The sequence below is a fragment of the Hydractinia symbiolongicarpus genome, chromosome 12 (genome assembly GCF_029227915.1).
Source record: "Hydractinia symbiolongicarpus strain clone_291-10 chromosome 12, HSymV2.1, whole genome shotgun sequence".
Classification (NCBI taxonomy): Eukaryota; Metazoa; Cnidaria; class Hydrozoa; order Anthoathecata; family Hydractiniidae; genus Hydractinia; species Hydractinia symbiolongicarpus.
The window spans coordinates 10,676,273-10,695,139 of record NC_079886.1 but is presented as its reverse complement, the minus strand read 5'-3'; the positions used below and the strand labels follow the sequence as shown (position 1 = coordinate 10,695,139).

At 35.5% G+C, this 18,867-nt stretch overlaps 3 protein-coding genes across 3 annotated transcripts; 2 read left to right on the top strand and 1 right to left on the bottom strand.

Annotated features, from left to right (window-relative positions):
• The first annotated feature begins 304 nt into the window (after nt 1-304).
• LOC130621559 (DIS3-like exonuclease 2) lies at nt 305-10,595 on the top strand. Its single transcript, XM_057436862.1, has 2 exons — nt 305-466; nt 5,936-10,595. The coding sequence occupies exon 2, from the start codon at nt 5,945-5,947 to the stop codon at nt 8,882-8,884; it is 2,940 nt and encodes a 979-aa protein (XP_057292845.1). The 5' UTR covers nt 305-466; nt 5,936-5,944; the 3' UTR covers nt 8,885-10,595.
• A 1,089-nt stretch (nt 10,596-11,684) lies between these two features.
• Nucleotides 11,685-14,615, top strand: LOC130621561 (uncharacterized). The gene is made up of 2 exons (XM_057436863.1): nt 11,685-11,872; nt 13,499-14,615. Exons 1-2 carry the CDS (start codon nt 11,800-11,802, stop codon nt 14,509-14,511), a joined length of 1,086 nt encoding a protein of 361 aa, XP_057292846.1. The 5' UTR covers nt 11,685-11,799; the 3' UTR covers nt 14,512-14,615.
• A 796-nt stretch (nt 14,616-15,411) lies between these two features.
• On the bottom strand, nt 15,412-18,032 carry LOC130622446 (uncharacterized). Its single transcript, XM_057437907.1, has 2 exons — nt 16,991-18,032; nt 15,412-16,224 (listed from the first exon to the last, which is right to left on the bottom strand). The coding sequence occupies exons 1-2, from the start codon at nt 18,009-18,011 to the stop codon at nt 15,497-15,499; spliced, it is 1,749 nt and encodes a 582-aa protein (XP_057293890.1). The 5' UTR covers nt 18,012-18,032; the 3' UTR covers nt 15,412-15,496.
• Nucleotides 18,033-18,867: the final 835 nt, after the last annotated feature.

The window sequence follows — 18,867 nt, the reverse complement described above, 5'->3', positions numbered from 1 at the left end:
CTTCTTGATGAAACAAAGTTGTGTTGCAAGTTTCAAGTTCTAAGGATAATCCTAACAGGGGAGTTATATATTTTCCCCATTATAAGGGTTTCATAGAGAATATAGGGGTAGTTTCGAGTAATGGCCAATATCAAAGCTTCTGAAAGGAATGGGACCTAAAAATTTAACGTGCAGGTGTCTAATAGGTAAATGTTGAAACTCAGTAAGTATCATAGCCATATAAGAAAGTAATCAGGAGTTATTAAAAAAAACCGTCAGGGGGGGGGGCGGAATCCGCCCCCCCGGACGGAATAGGGTTAAGGTTGCTTTGCAATTTTAAAATGGGGGAGAAGTAACGGTCCATCTGACGAAAGACTTTGCAATTTTTAGAGTAAAAACGAAAGTGCATACTTTAGGAAATATTTAATATATATATTAGATTTATGACTATTTTGCAGTTTTAAAATCAAATAAATCAATTCAGAAGGTGAGAGTTGTGTACTATTACGACTACCTAAGTAGCTCTAGCTAGCTAGTACCTTGTTAGCTACATTTTTAGTCATTTTTATCTATGTTTGTTTTAGTTTTTTAGACTTTGCTAGCTAGCTCTTTCATCATTACCTAGCTAATCATAGTAGCCAAACCTTTTCTCATAAACAGAATGGTCTCCTTCCTCCGGCCTCTTCTTTTGGTGTAGCTCGATAGATAGCTAGATGTGCATATTTTTAAATACATGGCTAGCCCTCACAAATATAGAGGGATATACCATGTCTCTATTTCCAGGAGGCATTTATTAAATAGGGAGTCCTACAGTAATGTTTATTTTAAGCTATGCAGACCCAATTAGGGGCTGCACTCTAACAGTCAATCCTCTCAGCAACATCTAACAGCCCACACACAGTGTTTCCATCTATCTCCCAAATTTCCCTCACATGGCTATGGTTAACCTGGGGCTATGGTAACATTCACTCGCCCATACTGAATTGCTGTAAAGGGGAATAGAATCCTGGTCTCCTGCACAAAGTGGGAGAGTTATAACCACTAAGCTAAGGCACACTGTCATTTGTCAAAGTTTTAATAAAGATTGGTATGCCAATTGCTTTTAACATGCTGATTAAGAAAATGTATAATCATGTACTTTTGGTGAATGGTTACAGAGATATTTGGATTTAGAGGTTTTTAATGACGTCATTAACTTGTCTGTTCCAAAAGAGTATAGGTAATCTTCGAGTCGGTGAGTTAGTAAGTTCGCAAGTCGCAAGTTGGTGACTTGGTAAGTTCAAAAAAAAAAAACGGCTGCCATTTTTCATATGGTTATTTTCCCAGAAAATTATTATATATTTTATTGTTGCATTTTTAACCTGCTTTTTCACCGGAATAGTTCAAAGTAAATCTAAAAAGGCTTAAGGCTGATCCTCAATTAGGCAAATTTTACATAAGAGTATAGGTAATCTTTGAGTGTGTGAGTTAGTAAGTTCGCAAGTCGCAAGCAACTGCAGGCGAAAAGGACAAATTTACACAATGCTTTAGATATCTTGCTGGTATGATAATTTCGTCTTAAGTTTCTTCCCCCAAATCGAAGCGCACTGACTGAAAAAGGACCTGAAAAACTGGAAAATTGGCCATATTGAGCAAATCATCACTGTGTTTAAATTCAAAGGGGTAAAATGTGATCACTGATATTTTTTTTGCTATTCAAAACCACGAAGAGAAGAGATAAAAAACACCATTTTCGGTTATAGGAAACACACTATATATATGTTTTAAATTAGATTTTTAACTCTTCGTGACTTTTCCACCACTTTTTCAAACTTGTTGCTTTGACATAATTGTCACTAAACACCCTGAAATGTAATGTGAAAATGATATAATTACATCTTAAAATATGAAACTCCACGGTGAAGAGCAACAAGAAAAGGATATGCATATTTTTCCAAATGTCGGCATTCGGAAAATTTAGCAACACACCAGCCCACTGACTCACGCCTCGCCAACTCACCAACTTACAACTATAACATTTACTTAACTTGCTCCAAAACGGTTGGGTTGAGACAAGGATGGACAGACCCAGGGTTGGCCTGGATAAATTTTGTTTCAGGGGCTGTCCAGGGTACTTATATACATGTGATTTTTATAAGCGTGAAATTTATACAACGTCACAAAAACCTACAAAAAAGTGCCAAAGAACCTCGAAAGAGCGACCAACCTAGAAGCGCAACACATCGCCAGTTCGTACAACATTGACAAGAGAGCCGAATCCCTCGCAAGCAGCCCTGCTTTTATCACCCTCAAAGACCATAAGGAAAACTTCCAAACCAAGCTCCCATGTAGATTAATCAATCCATGCAAGAGCAACTTGGGGAAAGTAAGCAAATCTATCTTAGATCGAATCAACTCAGACATCAGAAATTCAATTCAAGTGAACCAATGGAAAAATACAGACAAAGCGATTTCGTGGTTTGATTCTATCGAAAATAAAGATGCATGTTTGTTCATACAACTCGATATAAAGGAATTCTACCCCACTATAACTAAAGAGATTTTGAACGAAGCACTTGAGTTTGCAAAAATCTACACAACGATCTCAGATAAGGAATTGAGAACAATCAACCACTGCAGAAAATCACTCCTATTTTTCAACAAGGAAGCTTGGACCAAGAAATTGACCAGTGACTGTTTTGACGTGACTATGGGTAGTTATGATGGCGCAGAAATATGTGAACTTGTGGGACTCTTCATATTGAATAAGCTTTCATCTCTAATTAACAAATCAGACGCAGGCTTGTATAGGGATGATGGTTTAATGGTTCTACGCAATATGAAAGGGCGCAGTGTCGATAAGATGAGAAAAGACATTATAAAACTGTTCAAATCGATAGGATTCCAGATAGAAATAGTCACAGGGCTCTATTCTGTAGACTTTCTTGACGTAACCTTCAACTTGAAACACGCCACATACCAACCTTACAAAAAACCAAACGACACCATGCAGTACATACACACTTCTTCAAATCATCCACAACAGATACTAAAGCAGTTGCCAATTGCAATAGCTGATCGTTTATCTAAAAACTCTTCAAATGAAGCAATTTTCGAGAAAGCGAAAGTCGACTACGAAGATTCATTGAAAAAAAGCGGATATAAGAACATCAATCTGACGTTTACAAAAAAGAAAACCCGAAGAAGGAAGAAGAAACGTACGAGAAATGTAATATGGTTTAACCCCCCGTACAATAAAAATGTATCAACAAACGTAGCGAGGAAGTTCTTATCTCTTATCAACAAACACTTCCATTCCGGACACCTGAAGAAGCTGTTCAACAAAAACAACATAAAGGTCAGCTACAGCTGCATGGAAAACATGGCCACCATCATCAAATCGCATAATTTGAAAGTCTCGAAATCCGACACACCAGTTACAGCAAGCTGCAATTGCAGAAGAAAACCCGAATGTCCATTGGAAGGAAACTGCCAAGTGACGTCTGTCATATACAAATGCGAAGTTACAGCACCCGCTCACCAAAAGAAAGTCTACATTGGTCTGACCGAGAAATCGTTTAAGACAAGATTCAATGGCCACAAACAGTCTTTTAGCAACAAAAAGTACAAGAACAGCACGTCACTTTCATCATACGTTTGGGACTTGAAAGAGAAAAGCAATGTCACCCCGACGCTCAAATGGTCGACCATCAAGCAAGTACAAAGCTACACTAACAATTCACGAAATTGTCCTCTTTGTCTTCAAGAAAAATTTGAAATCCTCTTTTACAAAGACAAAAGTGAGCTTTTAAACAAACGCAGTGAACTCATTGCTAAATGTCGTCACACAAATAAGTTTCTTTTGGCTAATTATAAATCTAAGGACTGATAATTACTTAGCCAATTATCTATTCACATGTTTATAACACCACGCATTTAATGATGTCTCTTAGGAATTTATCTTGTTAAATAGATAGATACGAATTTTCTTGTTTACTTTTTTCACTTGTATAATTTGGCTGATGAGTGTATAACACGAAACTCGGAGTACCGAACCAATGTCAAGTTAATTTTTACTTCCTTTACTAAGAATCATATACTATGATTAAATCTGTTAATTTTTAAGCATTATGCAAAGCCTAAGAAAATGTTGTGAAGTTTTATGCTTTTTCTTTTGTAAGCAGTTTTTTTATTTTTTTATGTCTTGATTAAATACATTTTCAAAAAACATAGGTAGGATTTTGTCCAATTGTGAACATTGGTATACCATTTTACATTTTTGTCTCTGTAGCTGATTTGATATTTCCAAAAAAATCTTGAATAAATATTTGAAAAATAGAATAACAAAATTTTGTAACAGTGAAGTTTCCATCCTTGTAGTTTGTGTACACTATGAGATATATAACTTTACAAACTCAAACAAGAGAAATGATAAAAAAGTAACTATTGTATTTTTTTACAAATGATAAAAAGCTTTATAAATGTTTGAAAATTTATTTTTATGACTTGAAACTTGGTACAGGCATAATTTTGATAAATAAAATCACAATTTCTCAGTTATTTTTTATGAAGCAAGCAAAATGTTAAATCGCATTCGCACCACACATCAATCGTCACTACAGTGGCAACTGAACTTTTGACTTTGTTTTTGAGGAAGACATATTCATGTTTTTTTTATGCAATAAAACATTTTAAAATTATCGAGGTCAATATGTTATATACAATGAAAATGGAATACATAGACTTTAGTAATAATTTTTCTACACAGCTTAATTTTATTTTTTATTTTTTTCACCCTGGAACAATCTGCAAGCATAAACAGGGAATTAAGTTGAAATTCCTGAAAAAGCACCAGCATGCCTGGCAAACCTCAGACTCTGGTATTTTTCCAGGGTCTGTTCACCCTCATGGGTTGACCCAAGTGTAGGAAATTGTTCTCATTTTGGTGCCCAGTGGTCCCTAATTACCCACGCAGCAGATAACATCAGTTATTGCCACCCACTTCCAAATTATTTGACCTGAAACATAAAGATTCAATGCAATTAAAACATTGATGTCAGTCTAATTTATCAACGAAATAAAAACCTAACTAAATGTTTTGTCGATTAGCAATTCAGATATATTGATATGTTGATAAAGGGGAAAAGTCACCATTTTCTCTCAAAAACACAGATGCAGATGATATAAGCTATTGTGTCTTATATAGGCTATTAATATAACATAGGCAAAAAATCTTTTTGAATTTATGTTTAGAACAGAGATAATTCAACTAAAGGAAGAATAGAAATTTTTTTATTGTGAATTGAGCAGTGAATTAGTGTACAAAAGACTTTTTTTTAAAGTATTTAACATTTATTGGTTTATCCATTTAAGAAGTCAGTTTTGCTGACTAATTGTAAGATTAGACATGACAACGAAGGTTTGACGGAAAGCGTTTTTTTCTTTTAAGAAAATTTTAACAAGAGGACAATGAAAACTATATAAATCAGTAATTTTAATGATTTTTGTTTCTTTTTCTGTCATTTAAAAATTTCCTCTGATTTGGTCTTCAACTTCTGCTTCGTTATTTTCTTTTCAACTCTTTTTTTCTCTGTTACGCTAACTTAAAACATTACTCAGACTGATACAAGACTGTTTTCATGTTTAATGGTTTTAGATACTGAATTGATAAGTGGTTAAAAAATGAAAATGGCTGAAATAAAAAAATGTTGCTGATTAGTAACCTCAGGCTCATTTGAAGATGCTCTAATGTGCTGGTTTTGAGGGTAGAATAAAGAAAAAATAAAAAACATTAAGGCTCAGATTATCAAAATTTTAAGAAACTCCAATTCAACCAAATGCTCAGGTTTTTAAAAAAAGTGCATTTGTTAAAATTCTAACATCAACATTTCCCTGAATACAACCATCTACAAAAAGACAATATTAGTTTGTGTCTTTGCTTTTATGTTTTTCTCCTAATTGTAATGTCTTTTTTTAGCACTGCTAAATGTTCAAACTACTTCATGGTGCTTGTAGTACAGTGAAAAGAGTTTTAATTCCCGCATCAGATTTTGCTGCATTTGGCGCTCCATTGACGCAACTTGTCAAGCATAACAAACAGTCACCATTTAATTCTATAAAGATACAAGTGCGACACAAGTCCACGGTACGATCTTATTTGAAAGATTTACTTACCACCATGTCTGCTGGTGCTAAGATGAGCAAAGACCAAGCACAAAAAACAGAGTCTGTTCAAGTTAAAGAAGTTAACGAAAAGCAGGACATTGGGAATCCTTCAGAAGCGAAGGAAGAAGGCATTACTCTGACATCACAACAGAAACGGAACAGGAATCAAAATCGTATTCGCAAGTTGAAAAAGGAGGCTATGAACAATCCGAACAATGCCGAAGCTAATCGAAATAGAAAAGAAACTGCTCCTTCTACCAAAAAAAGGAACAACAAGCATGGTAAAGAAGATAGTAAAAAAAGCGAAAATGCAAGTGAAAAGTTACCTCCATACCTTCTTACTCCCAGTCCGGGCGACAAAGGCAAACCTGCTAACCGCAAAAGGACTGATAACGAAGAGAAGAAAGGAAATGGTCAACAAAGGAGTAGCAAACTTCCCGAAATCAACTTTCAACCATACATAACGTTCAATGAGTGTTCACAAGGCTTGAAAAGAGGAGAGTTGATCCAAGGCGTTCTGAGAATAAATCAGCGAAATTTTCAAGAAGCTTACATCACTTCCGACGCAGGAGGGCGTGACATTCTCATGGATGGCGTTGCTGCCAGAAACAGGGCGCTACCTGGTGACGTTGTTGTAATCAAAATACTTCCCAAAGAAAAATGGAAAAGATATAATCAACATTCGCAAGCAGACAATGTTGCTGAAAGTGATAGCGATTTTAGTAGGACCGCCAACGTTGTGTTCATTCTTGAAAAGAAGCACCCGAGGCTTGCAGCTGGTCATCTGAATGTCTATCGCAATAACGCTTTCGGTTTTGCTTTAATGTCACCTGTTGATAACCGGTTACCTCGATTAATGATACCGTTAAACGAATGTCCTGATGATTTCAAAGCTAGACCAACCGATTACGCAAAGACTTTGTTTATCGCTCGAATTTCAAACTGGAATTTAAATGTGGCGTTCGCGTCAGGTAAACTTATGCGTAGTTTAGGAGAAGCAGGTCACATAGAACCTGAAACTGAAGCTATGCTTATTGCAAACGATATTGATAGTTCTCCTTTTGAAAAAGATGTTATCGATTGTTTACCAAATGGAGCTACTTGGCACATAACAAAAGAAGAGTTGAGCAAACGGAGAGACTTGCGAAAGGAGTGTATATTTACCATCGATCCAGCCACTGCTCGTGATTTAGATGACGCACTGTCTTGTAAGAAGATCGGTGAAGATTTGTACGAAGTCGGTGTACATATTGCTGACGTCAGCCATTTTATAGAACAAGGTAGTGCTTTAGATAAAGTTGCTACGCAACGAGCCACTAGCGTTTATTTGGCACAGAAGGTGGTGCCAATGCTACCGTCTGTTTTATGTGAACAATTGTGCAGTTTAAATCCTGGTGTGGAGCGGCTTGCTTATTCAGTCATTTGGAATATGACTTCGAACGGAACCATTCTAAAGGAATGGTTTGGAAGAACAGTGATACGTTCATGTATAAAACTATCCTACAACCACGCACAGCAGATGATTGAAAGTGCTGAAGATGATCAATTAAATCCGGAAGAATACCCTGCTGTAGACGGCGGATTTAGTTTGGGAAAAATCCGAGATACCGTTCAATTGTTATTTGGTATGTCCGATTTTTTAAGAAAGAAGCGATTTCAGTCGGGTGCTTTGAGACTGGATCAACCGAAGTTAGCATTTACACTCGAATCTAAAACCGGTTTACCCAACGGATGCAGTGTATATGAGTACAAAGACAGCAACCGTATGATTGAAGAATTCATGTTATTAGCTAATATGGCTGTTGGTCGAAAGATATATGACGCTCAACCAGACAGGGCTATTTTACGTTGCCACCCTCCTCCACACCCACAAATGATGGAAGACTTACTTAACCAGTGCAAGTTGTATAACATACCTTTCGATATAAGTGATAGTTCTAGTATATCACAATCTCTTGACAGAGTCTCTGAGATGGAGCCCGGAGTTCGGGATTATATGTTACCTGCTCTTACCTTAATGTGCACCAAACCGTTTCAGAATGCTAAATACTTCTGCACCGGCAGCGTTGAAGATGAATCTGTATACAGACATTACGCTTTAAATGTTCCCATTTATACTCATTTCACATCGCCGATACGTCGGTATCCCGACGTCTTAGTCCATCGTTTTCTGACAGCGGCTTTAGACGGACAATTCGAAGTGGCATCGGAAGCAAAAGAATTGCAGAAAATAGCTGAACATTGCAATGATAAGAAGTGGGCGGCGAAGAAAGTATCGGAACAAAGTTCACTTCTCTTCTTTTCTATATATGTATTAGAATGCGGCCCGCTTGTGGAGAAAGGAGTGGTCGTTGGAATACTAGATCAGGCAGTTGACATTTTATGTACGCGGATAGGTATGGTGCAGCGAGTTTATTGTGATAAGTTGTCCTTGTTTCGTCATGAATTCAAGATGGTGGATCTTAAGCCGCAAATGACTCTGCATTGGGTAGAAGAAAAAACTGACGAAAATGTGGATGAAAAGCTTACAAAGTTGACAAAACGCTTTGAAAGAAACTGGGTGCAAGGAAGAAACGGAAAGGAAAAAGATCCCAAAGAGTGTGAAGAACTTCCAGCAGTTCCCGATGACGCCATGACACAAACTTTGCATATGTTCTCACCTGTCGATGTCGTGTTAAAAGTTGAACGACAATCTCCAACAAAAATACTGGCATTCTTACGCAGTCCGTTTGTCACCGATACCCCAGACATAGGGCTTTAAACAGTTTTTCTAGTAGTAGCACTAGTGATGTTATTTGAGTTTATTGTAATGTTTTATTTTCTATTAGGAAGCTTTGGAAGAGCTTTTCTCTTTTAAGTTTAGCCTGCGAACTAAATTTATTGCAAGAAATTTGTGCTGTCAGTGACATCTAGACTTTTAATTTTTAAAATGACGAAGTATGCATGCACCTGCAATACGGTTGTGTTATTAGTTATGTTCGCACTTTTAGTTTTTAAGCTTTTAAACGACTTTAATGTTTTTATTTTTACCTCATATTTTTTATATAGTAGTATGGGATCGCATTTATATTTTCAATGAGTTTAATTTCCTACTATTTAGAATGGAACTACCTTAATTCAAGAAATTTTCGCTCGCAGCTAATTTTCGGGCAAAGCCCTTGCGTAAATCCAGTGAAGTTTTTGACCGCAAATCAGCTACACAAAAAGTCATTTTTGTAAAACAAAAGTTAAGATTTATAAACTTTTTGAGAAGTGCAACACTTAGATTTGTTATTAAGCGTTGTTTCTATATATTACATGCGCGCGAAAATAACGTGTGCGCTAAATCTAGGTGCGCAAGAGAAAGTGTGCAAAAAAAGTGCGCAAAAGAAAGTGCGCGAGTTTAAAATTTGAATGTTTAACTTAAACTTGAAGAAAAATTTCATGAATTAAGGTTACATACACATCGACTTATTCGAACGTGTAGTAAGTGGGAAAAACCTGTTCGAGTGTTTGAATGAAGGTGGATTTCCACTCAAATGCAAAATTAATCGGAACGGAACAAGAAATAATTAAATTTGATTGGTTATGTGCTAATTATTCTTTTGTTTTTTTTTAATTTTTTTTGTTCCTGTCCGCAAGAAAAGTTTAAATGGGAACGAGAAATTTTATCAACCAATTAGATTCTAGAAATCACAATGGTCCGTTGTCGGTCCGTTGTCTATGTCGTTTTTAAGTGGAAATTCACCTTAACGAAACAAAAAATGAGGCGGAGTCTTCGAGTTAACCGCCAATTGGGTTAGTGGATGGGTGGAGTTGCTATGATTTTAATTACACCCACACTAAAAACAAGGAGTGTTTTTTGCTTAGAAGAGTTTATGTAGCCAAATTAAAAAGTACCATAGTTATCAGTGCAAACCTAATCAAGCTTCCACCAGAACACATCTTTTATATAATCTTTAAGATTTGTGCGTTTAATCATTCGGTCGCGCACGGAATTCCCAGCTGTCTTAAATCTTCAATAGGAAGCATTCGATTATTTTAGAGAAATCTTAGAAAAATTGTTTTGTAAGAATGAATATTAATTATTTGCAAGTTCTATGTCAAACTTTACATGAAGTTCTTTTATCCAACTCATTTGTGAAATCAGATTACGCGGTTATAAAATTTGTGCTGTTATTTAACTTCTATTGTACTTTACTATTATTCCTCCTTAAAAACAGAATTTTGCGGGTTAATAATACTCAAATGGAAATGGTCAACATAATTTATTCTGGCGAATTAAATATCTTCTTCAGGATAGATACTTTGTGAGTTTTATTTATCTGCGTAAATTTTTCGCCAAGAGTTGATTTTTTTGGTTTATTTAACCGACATTTTTAGAGCCGAGGAGGTTTTTAATATAATTATGAATTTAAGCATTGTGAGAGGTATTATTTAACATTTCTAAAATTAAATAATTTGGCAAAGGGAAGCAAATCCCGAATCGAGAACACGTGACTTTTCATTTTCTCGCTTTGTTGACTGTACACCTTGACTGTACACTCGTTGTAGATTGTACACTTGTGGATTCCACATTTACGAATTAGTGAGTCACTGCTGTTGTTGTTCTACTCCATTCCAGAATATCTGCCAATCTTTCAACACGAAAATAACTGTCGAAAGGCGAAGTAGAGTTTTACATATTATAAGCGCAAGACCTGTCATCAGCAGACGCGCAAGTGGCTTGTTTTTGCGATGGATCTAACGTTGGTTTCTTAAGATAAACACTTTTTCAAACCATATTTGCCGACTATGTGTATGCGGAAGTGCATGAGACGCAATCTCATTCCCAGGGCTTCCTAGGTTCCGTCACAATATTTGAAAACGAATTTGATTCAACAAAACATTTTTTTTTTGCAAGTGCGCAGGCAACAGATGTTCGGAAGTTTTCTTGAAAGGTCTTCACAGATCTGTCAAAGTTTAAACGAATCTTCTATCTATCACACTGCAGCAATATATTGTTGCCAATAAAAATTGATATGGTTGCACAATATGTTGATATTACGTTGAAAGGACCTGCAATGTATTTTAGTAAATGACAAGTAAATGGTCGAAATGTTTGGCAATATCTTTCAAATAAAACTCGATTTAATTTAAAAGATACTTTAGATGAATTTCTTCTGTTCATTAGGCTTCGCTTGTTTTATTGAAATCAAAAGAGAAATTTAATTTAGTAAAACAACAACAAGAACTTTAGGAGACACCTTGTATAGCAGGATCAGTAACATTGTGAAAGAAATTGCTGTAATGTAAAACCGCCTTTAGATTAGTCTCTTTTTCTGGAAGACTTGTTATGAACACGCACTTTTTGGCGAACTTAGTAAATTCGAGTGCGCAATTAGTTTGTACAACACCAAATAAGCGTGATGAACATTTTGTTAATATGGCGAATTAGAGGTAGCTTCCAAAGATATCTAGAATCGTTTTGCTTTGCTTTTTCACTATCAAACATATTCGCACATCAAAACAAGACGTAAACAGCTGCTGTACAGAACACCAAGACTGCTGTGGCTCAATGGTTTATGCAGAAAGCAAGTAAATTCTCTCTCACTTCAGCATGATAAATCACATTTCTGTATCTTTCACACTTACATGCGAAAGAAGCTGCAACAAAACTACTTTTTGCGTACTATGTATCATTTCAGTTGACGAAAGATGTTGATCTATTTGTATGTCTTAATCATACAGCATATGATGTTATCATCATCAGAAGCAATGTATCTTGTTGGTAAGTATAATTTTATTGCAAATACTCTTTCCATACAAAATACAGATATACAAATATCATTGATTTCCCTTTGCTATGCTTTTTTTTTCTCACAATTTTCTTGATAACAACGATTTTATAAGAAGAAGAGGCTAGGTAAAGCTAAATAAGAACAAAGTAAGGACTAAAATAAGACTGAAATTTTTCCAATTTTCTCTTTTTATCTTAAAAACACAACTAACATTAGGAAGCACATTTTTTAGGCATAAATTGTTGCAGCGCCAATTATTGCGATTTCGCAAACGTGTAATTTTGGTTCATATATTTATACTGAAATTAAAAAAAAATATGCTCCGAATAAAAGCAAAACAAGAACAATGTTTGGAATGATTTCTTGTCCTTCCATTTCATTCCCCACACACACACAGAAGCAAATGTTTAACCAAAACCTATCTGTTATATTGTTTTGAGTTCATAAATTACACGAATGTTAAAAGTCTAAAACTGGAAGTTTTCACAAACATGTAGATGTATTACATTATACAGAAAATCTTCAGCTTATTTAACTTTTTTTTCAACGAACACATCAGCCCTATTCGGTCCCGTATTTCGAACATATTGAGGCTAGGGGAGGCTGATTCCGCCCACCCATAACTTTTGATAGATGGCTTTTCCAAATGAAATCAAACTTCACATACTTATAGTACGTCATGGAATGAACAGAATGGCAGCAATAAAAATGTCGCTGCGTTTTTGTGACGTCATGGAAAGCATAAATTTAGTGCAAATTAGAACGGAATTGACATTCTGTTTAAAGTTCCTGAAGTTATTTGGCTTTTACACAATTCGCATGGCAAAATGCTAAATATTGACCAAAATCCGAAAAGAAATCGGGGAAGCAGGGTAATTATGTGTCCAAATTTTTCAAAATTATTTCCGTTGATGAAATACAGTTTTACTATGATTTCAAGTTTCAAGGATATTCCTAACAAAAGTTGTTATATTTTTCGATTATAAGGATTTCATCGAAAGTTAAAGGGTATTTTCGAGTAATAGGCATTATCTAGGGCTCTGAGAGGTATGAGACCTAGACCAAAAATTGGCATGAAGGTGTCTAAAAGATAAATATGCAAACTCAGTATGTATCAAAGTCATGCAGGATAACTAAAGAGTTATTTGAGAAAAAAAACAGGTGGGGTCCGAAAAGGATTCACTTAACTTTAACGGTATCTTTAACTTTGTGCCTTTTTCTATTCAGGTGATAATTTTTTTCCATAATGCCGAAGAGGTCTAAAAGTTAAGCCTTGTTCACAAGACATGAATGCAACATTGAAATGATCGCCATTTTAAACGTCTTTGAAAATTAAACTAAAGAAAATAAGTATGATGGAATTTAAAAAGTCGCTGGTGCAAAATTTAGTCCCCAAAACGTTTTGTTGTTTTGTGTATGTGTACGCTTGAAAGAAAGCTCCGAATTGTATGAGAGGTAGGGAAAGATGAGAGTGCTGACAGAGAAAATATTATGCTCAATGTGTTGATTAGTAGTTACTTTGACTTGTTTAACTGAAATAATTACGAATTGGATAGAGACGAAAAATGAAACAAAAAAAACAATTTTTTTCTTATTAATTTTTGCAACGTTTTTAGATAATCGTTTACCAATGACAAGAAGCGGACGTTTGGAACAACCACCACTTGTTGATATAAATAATGATATGTTGGAACAAGAACTTTCGATGGCATACAAAAACCAGGTCGTACCTTCCTCTCGATACCTCACAGACTTGCCAGCAAACGAAGAATCTCCTTTCTCTCTAAACCAAATTAATCTTAGACGATATGCATCACTGCTGCAGAACAAAGACTTGATTTCGCAGAAAAACACGCGACATTATAATGATTATTCCCAGGGTTATTTAAGCGAATTGCAAAAGTTTTATGAAAAACAATCTCAAAAGAGAAGTCAATCAACAGCAAACAATGATCAAAACACCATCACTGAAAATGACGCTGGTACATTGTCTAAAGATCCGGATAGCATGGTAAACAGTACGGATACTTTATCACGTGATACAGAAGTACCACTAAAAGACACTGATATAACACATAAGCGCGTTTTTAACGAATCGGAAACTGTTGTCGAGGTAATAGGCGACGAGAATGCAAATAACACAATTTCAGTGGATTCAGATTTAGAGTCCATTCCAAATTTAGAAAGTAGTAATGACACGAGCGTTAATGAAACGCAGGAGTTTCAAGATTTACTTGAAGAGGCGCGAAAAACAAAAGAACAAATAGAACGGCTATCAGCAAAGTTAAATGATGACTCAGACGAAATGACAGCAAAAGACAATGAAACAACTGCTTCTAAGAAAAGCAATCTTGATAATTTGCAGAACGACATAAGTGTTGAACGAGGTGTTCGACAATTACTTGTAAAGCATTTGATTCAAGTGCAAATCGAAGATCGACACCGCGAAGAAGCGTTGGAAAGTATGTTAAAACATTTTCCCATTGAAAACAATGCATTAAGGTCATGGAATATTACCCAAGGTGCACTAAAAGCTATATTACGCGCAAAGGTAAATTTAATGGATCCTGAAAATAGACTTCTAATGGCAAAGAAGCTGAGCCGCATAAGAGAGATGCAAGGCAACTGATACTGATTTTCCCGCCTTTTTTATACTACTCATTCATATGTTTATAGTTATTTATTTTTTTTAGTTTATGCAAAGGATCCTGAAATATAATGCAGCATACAAAACATGATCTGCTTTTAACTAGCTTTTAAGCTTCTATCGCACGTTTGAATGCACTCCATGGAACGCACACTTCCAATAGTTTGGAATAATAGGAAGGGGCGCATCTATAAATTACATGTGCAAGGAAAGGTGGGGATATGATCATTAGAAAGGCATTGCTACATTCAGTGGCGGGTGAACCTTGGATTGACGTTTTCCACATTTTTTTGGAGAATATATTGGTTTACTAGGGAAAGCGGGATTAGGCGACAAGTATCAAAACGTTTTAACATTCATCGCCGGCGACGAGTTGTCGCTGCGGCGATGGAAGGGAGCGAAGCTCATCTTTCTCAGTGAAAACCAAACTTAACTGACCAGCGACGTAATCCTCTCATTAACAAATCAATAGAAGCAAGACGACAGAAATTGACTTCTTATCAATTTTTTGAATATACAAATTTCACATCTAGAATATTGTCTTGACAGAATATTCTAAAACCTTACCTTAAGATATTGTTTGTGCTCGAAAGAACGTAAAATGTTGTCTAGGAACCTTTTCATGTTTTTCGATTTTCTATTCTTTCCAAGTGCTGCGAAGATGATGGGCCGAATGGGACTTTGAGTTGACCGAAATTCAACTACAAGTCTTACTTCCCTTAATTGAAGAAAAGGAAAATAAGCTGTTTTTGCGCACGAAATTTCAATAAAATGTGACAGATTTTCTTGAGATACCTTTCTTTGTGAATTTCTTTACATGTAACTAGTAGCTTTTCTTTACATTAAGTGCAAATGCCAGCAGTGGTGATAAAAAAGAACATATTTTACCAAATAACAAAATTTCTTTGATGAAAGGATGAAATACGTACATATAAAAGTTTTAAGATAAAAAACGTTAAAAATATATTCATTCCACTCTAGCCTGTTTTGTTACCTCGTCTTTGCTTAATAAAGGTTCTAATAATCCATTGTTGGGTTTTATACTAACATTTGGAAGTCCACTTAATTTTGCCATTGCACTACGTGATCGGTTATTGTACTTCGGTTCAGAATCGCCGTCATGATGGATTAGAACAGTTGCTCTGCTTGCTGGTCGGCTTGTTTTCTTTCTGACCAATGTCTTCTTTGTTCGCATGTTATTGTTTATGATGAAAAAATGAAGAAACAAGTGTAAACAAAACCCAAGATGTATTGGCTCGCCTGCTTTTAAAAGTGCCATAGTTGCCTCGCTTATTCCTGAGTGTTCAATTAAACCTTCCACAATTCCAGTATAACTATCAATGACGGTCATTATAAAAACAGATAAAAGCGACAACATCAATGCCGGTAAAATTAAGTAACTTAAAGCGTTTTTCTTTACATTTTTACGGCAACCGATAAATGGATCAGATTTTATAAAGAAATATAACTGAAATAAAATACCGACAGATCTCAAACCATTTTTCGCAACACTCCATTCTAAATACTCAAGTTGTTCAGATGTTAATCCTATAATCTTGATTGCCCAAACAGCGTTTAGTATCGTCTTGATTACCCAGAATACAAATCCGGTTATTCCCATCACTGCAACCATAATATCAACTGCTTTCGAATTGGTTTCCCGCCATTTTCCAAATGTTCCAAACTCGATACTTCCTGAAATAAAGTCAAATATTGTATACTTAAATTGTTTATTGCGAATGAAACGACAGTAAATGTTCAACTCGCCAATTTTTGACACTAAAAGCCGAAATATTAACATGCCATATGTAAACAGTAAGACGTGATCGCTCAACTTTTGATATCAAAATAGAAACCTTATGAAAATTAATTTCCCAATCTTTCATCCTTAAAAAGTTAGTGATCAGAAATCTGCTTCGTCCACAAAGACTGTAGGAAAAAATAAAAACATTATGGGAAGGAAGTGTTGCCAACTTAAGATTATGCAGCGTAATAAAAGCATGCGAATTTAGCGGTTACTTTAGCACCGTTCCAAGCTCTCCAAATGCATCTGCTTTTAGATAAAATGGCGCGAATATCCATCCACATTTTCGGAAAAATTGATAAAAAAAAATGCTATAACACACAAGCCCTTTCTCAGCAATTTTTATATAGCCAGCTTAGTATTACCTTTAGGAGAAAAGCAACTGTAAAGTTAAGAGTGTTTTTTTTTTAACATTTCGTATCAATAGGAGAAATGTAGAGGCTTGTTGTGAATTTCAATGCTGTGGACATTTGCTTCGTATAATCGATTTTTAAGTGCTATCACTTTACGTATCCTGACATATCCACCTTGGCTTCCCTCATCTTAAAGCTACAAGATAAATTATTATTATTAATTTAATAATAATATTAATTAATATATAAAGGTTAATATAAAGGTTAATATACAAAGTTTCAAAAAGCATCCTACGTAGCTCACCCGATAGCTTTAATAAAAGAAACCCAAATATGATAACCAAAGCGTCTGCTAACATAGGAAACACGTTTGTCCAAGAACCAACAAAATTAGCATACTGCAATCCACACACTAATTGGAAAGCAATACAACAAAAACCAATAACGTAACCGAAACCGCTCATTTGAGAGATATTCACTTTAAACAATGGTGAGTATAAACTGCTGTCGTCATCTTCTTCATCCTCATTTTCATCTATGTCTGATTCCTCCTCCTCTTCGCTTCCAATCTCCAGCGCATGCTCAGCAAACAAGAGGCAACAGAATAACCTGTAGTCGATAAGCAATGCATTACACGCTGAAGTGATTATCGAAAAACCTTTACCGAATAATTCTTCGATGTACAAGTTGCCATCATGTGACGTCATAATAGAATCCAACCACATGGCAAAATTAAAAAACGAAAGAACCACTAGGTACCAGGCTGCTCCTAACTTTTTATCACGAGCCGGAACTTTCAATCGTAAACTAAAATGGTAGACACTTGCTTGGACCAACTTTTGAAACAATCCAATTGATTTAATTGTTGCTAGATATTTATCGACTTTGTATGTCACGGCACCGATGAACACAAATAATTCTAATAATACTAGAGGAATGGTAACCACCCAAATTATTAAGCTCATATCGGAATGATAAAAACCAAGCGGACGTTCTAATGCGTTCACTGGAGCTACAAAGAATATTTTTGAACCAATCAAAGTCATTAGAATACCAATAACACAAAGCGTTATGATGACGTATGTGCCATAAATGTCTGGGTAATTTTGCGGTACCGACAATGATGTGACGGTAGCGAGCAGCACGCCAAAGAAGAGCACAACTAGATTACTTGGATATCCAAATGAAGATGTGTATTCATCACCACGCGAATAAAAACATAGAAGCAGTAGCACCAGAATGAAACTGAATCCAGAGAGTGATGTGACTGTATAACTTGATTCCAAGTTAACATTGCACGAAATATTAGCTGGTAAGTTATGCATCTATAATATAGAAGTCATATTCCAGATTAACCTTAATATTCACCTGAAACGTATCGTTTTTACTCCAAGACAGAGGAGTAACTTTCTTAACGTTTATACAATTTTTTTACATTCTAAACGCATCAAACCGCAAACTCCAAAACCATCTGTAGTAATAGTATTCATAACCGTGATTCTGTGCGCGCAGATTTGTAGACAGTTACAGTGCAGACTTGATAGAAGCATAAAAAAGACTTTGATAAGGATATTGAAAGAAAGAAAAATGACTGGTTTTTTTCAAATCATCTGGTAAACAAAACGTGACGTCGTACATTAAAAATTTAGATTATCCAGAAGCTAACTAAAAATGACTAGAAGTCATCAAATTTCACCCCCTCTAAAACAAAAACATTGGGGGAGGCACTTCCTGCCCCTCAGCCCAACATAGCAAGTAAAGCGAGTGGGATGTAAATGTTGGTTGACGTTGTAAATTATTTCCTTTAGAAAAGATTTCAACACTGCATGATATACCAGGTTTTCTACCACGAAAACCTTCCAATAGGTTAGGGTAGGCGAGAACTCGCTGCCTGAGATTGTCAGAGAGAGGAAAAGCAGAGCCAAAAAAATTAAGCGTTAAAAATTATTATCCTATTAGCAAATAGGTATGAGCTATCACACAGAAAAACACTAAATGTTTGCCTTTACTATAAAAATCACCAAGTTGTACGCCTGGTATGAATATAACTCCAGGTTCCATATATTGCCAGTTTGTTATTTCTTACACTTTCCTAATGTTTGGTTGACATCGTTCCCGTAAAATATCTCACAAAAAAGAAACATTATTAAACACAAAATAAATGCATCTCTGAGACAAAAA

What these genes read in the sequence shown, in the direction of transcription:
- LOC130621559 (XM_057436862.1), top strand. Translation starts at nt 5,945, where the DNA reads ATGTTCAAACTACTTCATGGTGCTTGTAGTACAGTGAAAAGAGTTTTA.
- LOC130621561 (XM_057436863.1), top strand. Translation starts at nt 11,800, where the DNA reads ATGTTGATCTATTTGTATGTCTTAATCATACAGCATATGATGTTATCA. An exon ending in AGAAGCAATGTATCTTGTTG is followed by an intron (nt 11,873 to 13,498) that starts GTAAGTATAATT and finishes CAACGTTTTTAG; the next exon opens with ATAATCGTTTACCAATGACA.
- LOC130622446 (XM_057437907.1), bottom strand. Translation starts at nt 18,011, where the DNA reads ATGCATAACTTACCAGCTAATATTTCGTGCAATGTTAACTTGGAATCA. An exon ending in TCTTTTATTAAAGCTATCGG is followed by an intron (nt 16,225 to 16,990) that starts GTGAGCTACGTA and finishes ACTTTATTTCAG; the next exon opens with GAAGTATCGAGTTTGGAACA.